Source organism: Aquarana catesbeiana, linkage group LG10, assembly GCF_042186555.1.
Source record: "Aquarana catesbeiana isolate 2022-GZ linkage group LG10, ASM4218655v1, whole genome shotgun sequence".
Classification (NCBI taxonomy): domain Eukaryota; kingdom Metazoa; phylum Chordata; class Amphibia; order Anura; family Ranidae; genus Aquarana; species Aquarana catesbeiana.
Genome location: NC_133333.1, coordinates 26,117,296 through 26,125,813, shown reverse-complemented (window position 1 = coordinate 26,125,813; position 8,518 = coordinate 26,117,296). Strand labels below are relative to the sequence as shown.

General features: G+C 40.0%; 1 protein-coding gene across 3 annotated transcripts in view; it reads right to left on the bottom strand.

The window, feature by feature from the left end:
- Positions 1 to 245: 245 nt before the first annotated feature.
- Positions 246 to 8,518, bottom strand: part of LOC141110490 (sialic acid-binding Ig-like lectin 12) — a 40,724-nt gene continuing 32,451 nt past the window's right edge. For all 3 annotated transcript variants that reach the window (XM_073601856.1, XM_073601857.1, XM_073601858.1), the window contains 4 exons: positions 7,984 to 8,250; positions 6,980 to 7,073; positions 2,159 to 2,267; positions 246 to 1,574 (listed from right to left, as the gene is read on the bottom strand). In XM_073601856.1, coding sequence (XP_073457957.1) covers positions 1,482 to 1,574; positions 2,159 to 2,267; positions 6,980 to 7,073; positions 7,984 to 8,250 — 563 coding nt within the window. In that variant the 3' untranslated portion in view covers positions 246 to 1,481. The remainder of the gene's footprint in view (positions 1,575 to 2,158; positions 2,268 to 6,979; positions 7,074 to 7,983; positions 8,251 to 8,518) is intronic.

Here is an 8,518-nt window from a genome sequence, read left to right as displayed (position 1 = left end):
CTTAGATTTAAAAACATATAAATCCCCAATGTAATGGAAAAGTTTCAAACCAACACAATGGCCGCTATGTCCAGTGCATGATGACGTCACCCGCCTTGACTCCATTCTATGCGTTTCATCATCAATTACATCATCAGGGATGTGAATATGAAATGTTGGGTTTACATATTCTTTAACCATCTGTTTTTGATTTGTGAAGAACATGTAGAAGTCCAGATGAATGCAGAGAGAACACGCCAACTACATACAGATAGAATCTTTGTCTCTTTAATAAGCACTGATATGAACAAAGTATAAGTATAGATACAAACTGTACAAATTGACATGTATACAATTCTTGACTAAACAGTAATGTATAAAAGCTGAGAAGTACAATCCGAAAAATGTATTACATGAAGATACCAGGACATTGACAGCATGAAATAAATATACAACTATCTTGTGATTTTGAAACATAAAAAAAGAGTGGTAAATTTAAAATTAAGAATAGAAGGAAAAGAAATGGAGAGAGAAAGAAAGGGAAAGAGAGGGAAGGAAATGATTTAGCCCACAAACAAAGGCATACTCAACCTAACTAGGCAAAAAGGACAGGTCTTTAAGTGAGGTAGCCTTTGAATTTAACTGTTTCAATAAAGTCCAACCAAGAAATCCACATTTTGAAACTGCTCATTTTTTCCCCTCTTTTGAGCAAATATAATTTAATTCACAAAATGTCACTCAAACTCTTGAACCACACCGCCAAGGTAGGAATTAATAGCAACTCCCAGTGTTGTGGAAAAATTTGTCTGGCAGCTATCAGGAAATCTCAGAAAAGGTTGTTTCAAAAATGTCAGTGTGTCTGCAATCATGGATAACAGTGCCACTTGTGGGGTATTCCAGTACTTCACATGATAATGTTCATTATAGATATTAAAAATCCCACAGTTGTTTGATGGGCTCCACCAAACATGAATGTAAGTGCATTTATGTTGGATGCAACACCAGCGGATATTAGGTGAGGTAAGGAATGGAGATGAGCTGGAAAAAAAAATCATGGGGCAACCTTGTACCACCTCGTTAAGGTTTTATAATTGCACTCTTGTGCTTTACAAGAGTGAGTAACGAAGAACAATTTCTGCCATTCCTTTGTAGAGAAATGCGCATCACAATCTGTCTTGCATTAACTTTGAAAAGACAATGGGGTGGCAGAGTTATTAGAGAAACGTTTATATTTTGTAGAAATAGTGTATGAAGGCCGTTAGGACCACTGAGTACAAAGTTGTCCAAAAGCCATCATTTGGCGATGCGAGTTTCAGCCTTAAGGGAAGGATCTATAGAGGCTTAACAATTGCCAATGTAGAAACCAAGTAGAGCCCCTACTTAGAGCATGCTGGTTTGTAGATATTATCTTTGAAGGACACCGAACACTGGACCCTATGTATGAATGTCACAATGTAAATTTCTAATCCACCTAAGCACTCTTGAGATATCTTCAGGAAAACTCATGTGTTTGCATAAACAGATTCTTCTTCATAAGAAAAAGGCTTCTCGTCAAAATTCAAATACATTTCGGGTTCAGTACTGTACTTTATTTCCTAGGAAGATAAAAAGAATACAAAAATGAATATACCCTTTACAAATTCAAAGCAAATTTTGGTTGGGATGGATGGTGCCTCCTCCTGTGCAATAATAAGCCTTTTATCCTTAGTGCTATTTGATTCTCACAGTCTCCCTTGCTCCCTGTTAATATAAGACTGTTAAGGAAGGAACCCAGTAGTGGATTTAATAACAGAGTGACCACCTTATCCAGTTAACTGGTCATCTTTTTTTGGTAAGTCTATTTCTACTGGGGTTATATCTGTGGATAAACATATTTTTTGTTGTATTCCTTGGGAGTGAATCACTTGGAGAAGAGACTGCGCCAAGGAACGATTAGCACAATTTAATGGATTGTATTAAATATACATTTGCACTTATTTCATTTTGAAGTTTTGCGCATAATATTTTACTAATTATTGTATTTTCGTGTATTTATTCCTTTTATTTTTATATTTGTTTGCACTGAAGTAATTCAGTCTGCTTCTTAAAAATAAAATGTAAAACAATATGCCTAGAAGACATTTATAAATGTTCCCTAATGCAATTTTTTTTTCTTTTACATTAATTACATTAACTTCACCTCATTGGCAAATTCAATGTTTCCATACAAGGGGTCTGGTTGGCGGCCATACTGGTTGTCTGTAGAAATGCAATCCTCGGTTTTATTTTTTTTCTCAGTGTTCTTCGTCCTAAGAGTTAAAAAAAATTCCAATTGAATGGTATGTGTAAATTGTAAAAACATTTGTTGTGTGTGGCATGGCAACATCAGCATATGTTCATTCATTCTGAAGAAGGCAAGAGGTTGATGGCTGGAGTGGAGTGAGAGAGATGCCGACTCTGTGGAGATGGTTCCCTGGTGACCCCCATTTTCCTTTATTTTGGTCACTCCCCCTGCCCCCTTTTTATTCTCTACCTCCCTCCCTTTTATTAGGTTTGAACAGTATAGTTATGTTGTCTGATCCCCACTCATCTTTTCCACACAAACCCAGCGAGGACTCCCTGCACCCCTTTTGTCCCAGATGTTTGGCCTCAACTCTACAACTCTAGGGACTTTCAAGCCTCATTTCCTTAGTTTGTTCCTCCATTTCTTTTCCCTTGGTCATTTGTTTAATTCCAAAGCTGAACTCTATGATCTGGTCCTATTCAATGGACAGATATTATTTTTTGTAATATGCATAAATAAAAAAAATAAAAAAAACAGCAAGTTTTGGGTATTACTCTGCAAAGCACCTGATCAACCAAATGTGATCTATGCTATGTCTCTGTAATAAGACAATACAGAATATTTCCCTGTTTATGGATAATATTTTTTATTGTCTCTCAGTTTTCTGTAATCTCACTGAATGCTACAAATAAAGAATAAAAATAAATAAAAAAAACTTGCAAACAATTCCTTTTTGTGCCATTGGAGACCAATCTGGTCAACATTCCTTAAAACTTCCTTTTTGTACACATGCTTCCTTACCTTCTATTGAAAAATGTGATAGAAAAAGACCTGGAACAGAGATGCAGCTGGATATGTGCACCGTCAATCAATTTGATTCGTTTTGTTTGTATTAGAATTAATTCGTATTTCGTAATTCGTGTCCGAAATTTCGTACGAAATACGAATTTTCGTTAGGTTCGTTAACTTTTCGTAACAATTACGAATGTTCGTTATGATGAATTTGTCATTATGAGGGGCTCCCACCATCCCTGTGCTGTGCTGACTTCCTGGGTTTTTAACTTTTAGGTTCGTTAACATTTCGTAACGATTACGAATGTTCGTTAGGAATTTGGATCCGAAATTTGTAAACGAAATTTCGTATTTCGTACAAAATTCGTAGCATAGCAATTCTTATTTCGGATCTTCCCGAATGTACAAATTTACAGGAATGTCTACTGGATATGATGTTTGTTAGAAGCCATCAAATTTCAGAATAGCAGCATGTCGTGGGATGGATGTTGGCACCAATATTTGAAATTGATGATAGGGGATGTGAGATTTTGATGGCCATTTTGACAGCTTTTAAAAGGCCTCATACCCAGCCAGTGTTCCAGGTCTGTTGCAATCACATCCACCATTACAGCCCTGATTAAGGGGGAGGCATTTCCCCAAAATGCGTTGAATTTACCTGTTACCTATGAACTGTCAACCTCAAAAAACTCAATCCACCTTCAAGTGTGAGGAACTTTTTACTGAGTGCATCCCTACACCCATTCAAAAGTACTCTGTGGAGCATCTTTTCTGCTACATTCAGAGAGGCAACAGCTCAAGACCATCACAGGGTTCACCTAAGCCACACCGTCATTGGGTAAAAGCCCCCCTGAAAGAGGACCAATCCCACAGTGCTTCCATCTATGCCAGACCATCCAGCGCTGTCACCAACACATCAGATAACCTTCTATTGAAAGCATGGGTTGTATGAAAATTCTGTGTCTATCCTCCTGACTGAAAGAATTTCATGAAATAGGTAAGATGTTCAACAAGATATGTACTTTTATTTCTATGACAATCTTTTACCTTTGACTAAACCAAGTAACATAAATAAATACGTGGTGTGTCTAAAAAGTTTGGTGAATGGTCTGATATCTCAACGGTAACATGGGCCAGGTGTGCGCACACGCACATGGCTATCCAGAGGCACGTTGAGAAGCGCCACCTAGCGTGGAGTACATGTGACCGTCAGGGTAAACCCACTGTGGGCCGTAGAAAGTAGTCAGTGTGAGAGATAGGGTCAGGGCAATGGAGCAACGAGTGAACATCAAGTTCTGCTACAAATTTGGGAAAACCGTAATGGAGACACATTAAATGTTGGTGCAAGTGTACAGAATGGAAGCCACCAGCAGAAAATGTGTTGATGACGCTTTTGCGATTGAAAGGAAATGAAAGAGGATGAGCCACGTTTGGGTAGGCCGTTGGCAAGCAGAACTCCAGACATGATTAAGCGAGTGCAAACAAATGCTGGCACATGATCAGTGAATGACTCTACGATTGATGGAGGGGGAATTGGGCATTAGCAAGGACACGGTGCGTACCATCAACCGCGAAGATTTGGGTACGCGGAAAATCTGTTCCTGGTTTGTGCCGCACAAGCTGACAGAAGAACAGAAAGCGACACGGATGGAAACCTCTGGAGATTTCATTACTATGTGTGACCAGGATCCATCCTTTCTGCAAACCATCGTCACAGAGGGTTGAGACCTGGTGCTACCAGTTCGATCCGGAATCCAATCGGCAATCTATAGAATAGTGGTCACCTTCTTCCCTGCGACCCAAAAAGAATCTCCTGCAAAAGTCCAAGGTCAAGGCAATGTCCACGCCTGAAGAACATCATGAAAGGCGCAAGTTTTGCGGACGTTGCAGCAATTAACCACTTCAGCCCCGGAAGGTTTACCCCCCCCCTTCAAGACCAAGCCATTTTTTGCGATACGGCACTGTGTTATATTAACTGACAATTGCGCGGTCCTGAGATGTTGTACCCAAATAAAATTGATATCCTTTTTTTTCCACAAATGGAGCTTTCTTTTTGTGGTATTTGAATCACCTCTGCGGTTTTTATTTTTTGCACTATAAACAAAAAAAAAGTGACAATTTTGAAAAAAAAAAAAAAAACAGTATTTTTTACTTTCTGCTATAAAAAAAATCCAATTAAAAAAAAAAATATATATTTAGACCAATATGTATTCTGCTACATATTTTTGGTAAAAAAAATCCCAATAAGCGTATATTGATTGCTTTGTGCAAAAGTTATCGCACAAACTATGGGATATTTTTATGGCATTTTTATTTTTTTACTAGTAATGGTGGCAATCAGCGATTTTTAGCGGGACTGCAACATTTTGGCTGACAAATCAGACACCTAACTGACACTTTGACACTTTTTTGGGAACCAGTGATATTATTACAGTGATCAGTGCTAAAAATATGCACGGTTACTGTACTAATGACACGGGGAGGGAATGGGGTTAACACCAGGGGCGATCAAAGGGTTAAGTGTGTCCCTAGGAGGTGCTTTCTAACTATGTGGGGGATGGAATGACTGGGTGAACACAAAGATCCGTGTTCCTGCTCAGCAGGAACACAAGATCACTGTGTTCTCCCCTGTCAGAATGGCAATCTGCCTTGTTTACATAGGCAGATCGCCATTTTGCCTCTCTGGGGAAAGATCGGCGTGTCCCGGCAGACCTGCTGATTTTCTCCCCCTCTGGATAATCAGCTTGCGTGTGCGCCTCTAGCAACGTACAGGTATAATGTTTCATGCAATAGAGTCTTTAAGTAGTTAGAGAATGTGTGACACCGGTTCTGCGATCAACTCCTAAATAGGCCTTTGCTGACAGTTTCCAGAAGCTTGATGAACGTTGCCAAAAGTGTGTTGTGAAGGATGCCGATTATTTTAACTACTTCAGCACCGGAAGATTTGGCTGCTCAATGACCAGGCTGTTTTTTGTGATACAGCACTGCGTCGCTTCAACTGACAATTTCGCGGTCATGCGACGCTGTACCCAAACAAAACTGAGGTCCTTTTTTTTCCCATAAATAGATCTTTCTTTTTGTGGTATTTGATCCCCTCTGCGGTTTTTATTTTTTGTGCTATAAACAAAAGAAGAGCTACAATTTTGAAAAAAAAAACACAATATCTTTTACTTTTTGCAATAAATAATATCCCAATTTAAAAAAAAAAAATGAATTCCTCAGTTTAGGCCGACATGTATTCTTCTACATATTTTGGTAAAAAAAAATCGCAATAAGCTTATATTGTTTGGTTTGCGCAAAAGGTATAGTGTCTACAAAATAGGGGATAGATTTATGGCATTTTTAATATTATTTTTTTTTTTACTAGTAGTGGCGGCGATCTGCGATTTTTATCGTGACTGCGATATTGCAGCGGACAAATTGGACACTTTTGACACATTTTTGAGACCATCGCCAATTATACAGAGATCAGTGCTATAAAAATGCACTGATTACTCTATAAATGACACTGGCAGGGAAAGGGTTAACACTAGGGGGCGATCAAGGGGTTAACTGTGTTCCCTAGGTGTGTTCTAACTGTAGGGGGGATGGGACTGACTAGGGAAAGAGAGAGATTGGTGTTCATACTTAGTATGAACACACGATCTGTCTCCTCTCCCCTGAGAGAACCAGGATTTGTGCGTTTACACACACAGATCCCGGTTCTCGTGCTGTCACGAGCGATCGCGGGGGCCCGGCAGTCATCACACCCGCCGGGCACTCGCATTGTTGGGCACACGCTGTGGTCCTCCTACAGCGTCTTAAAGGGGCGACTTACAGTTACGGCGGCCCGCCCAGGGGAGCCAACCTGCCGCAGTATAACTTACTTTGAGGTAGCTTCTGATTGGTTACTGCAGTTTCTCTTGCTGAATAAAGGTGAATGTCCCAGTTATAATAATGGCTCACCTGCTACACAACAGGAGCTTCACTGCAACAGCAACCAACAAGAGCGCAGCAATTCCGACTCCACCAGCAATCACAAGATACTTTGTAATACCCTCTGCAATAAAAGATACATCCACAGTTATTAGTAAAATAGGATTTCCATTTTATATATTCTACGGAATCCTAAAAACACAAATACTAGTCATTGAAGCAAAACTAAAGGCAGATTCAAAAAGAAAAGCAAAAAAAAACACCATGCATGTGTTCATGAAAAAGAAAACAGTAATGCCACATACACACGACCGGTTTAGCCATCGTAATAAACTCTGACGGTTTCTCCTACGGAACACCGATGGAATTCCATTCAAGCGTTCTTGCCTACACACGGTCAACCCAAAGTATGACCAAAGTCCGACCTTCCAGAACGCGGTGACGTACAACACTTACGACGGGACTAGAAAAAGGAAGTTTAATAGCCAGTAGCCAATAGCTTCCGTCTCGTACTTGCTTCAGAGCATGTGCCGTTTTTGGTCCGTCAGACCAGCATACAGACAATCGGTTTTCCCGATAGGAATTGGGTCCGTCAGAAAGATTTAGAACATGCTCCATTTCTAGGTCCGTCAGATTTTTCAAAAAAAAAAAAGTTTGATGAGGCCTACACACGATCGGAATAGACGATGAAAAGCTTCCGTCTGACTTTTTTTGTCGGACATTCCGCTCGTGTGTACGCGGCATAAGTGATTTTTTTTTTAAGCAACTATTTTAAGGGGACAATTTATAAAAAAAAAAAAACTTGCTTTGCAACTATTTTAAGATTTAAGGAAGCTTAACAAATAATTCCTGTAATTTTTGTCATAAATGTGTAATGGGCGAAGAACTTTCACAACCAGCAAGGGAATAAATATGAGGGAGACTTCTGCATTAGAGAAGATGTTCTTTTGCACTTCTGTATTGGAGGAAGGGGGGGGGTGTTCCTTGGTGGACTTCAAATGGAACAAAAACAGGCAACAGCACATTTTACTTACGTGGCACGATGATATTGATGGTTTGATTAATGGCCCCAAGATTATTGTGAGCCAAGCAGTGATATTTATCTGCCTCGTTGGCTGTTATATTGCTCAGATAGAGCATAAGTTCACTCCCATTGCCCTTGTTGAGCACGTTCCTCTCTCCCTTCATCCAGGTCACCTGAGCTCCTGGGTTACTGTCCACCAAACACTTCAGAGCCAATGAGCTTCCTTCTTGTACTGTCACTTCCTGATTTGTGGTGTGGTTGGGGATGGCGTACATTTCTGTACAACAGACAAAAAAAAAATAATTACTAAAAGAGGCACTGACATGTCTGTGAACCCCTCTCCATCACACTGAAAGTTACGTCTCCAGTAATTCCCCCAACGCTCCTTCATCCCTCACTGCCGGCACCAAACTACCAGGTACCGGCTAGTATTAGAGACTACAGGAAGGGGCGATGTCATTAGCCTCATCACGAGACAGTGCTTGAGGCTATCAATTGGATGCTAGACCTGAACACATGGGAGGCAGTCACTTGCTCCCACCATA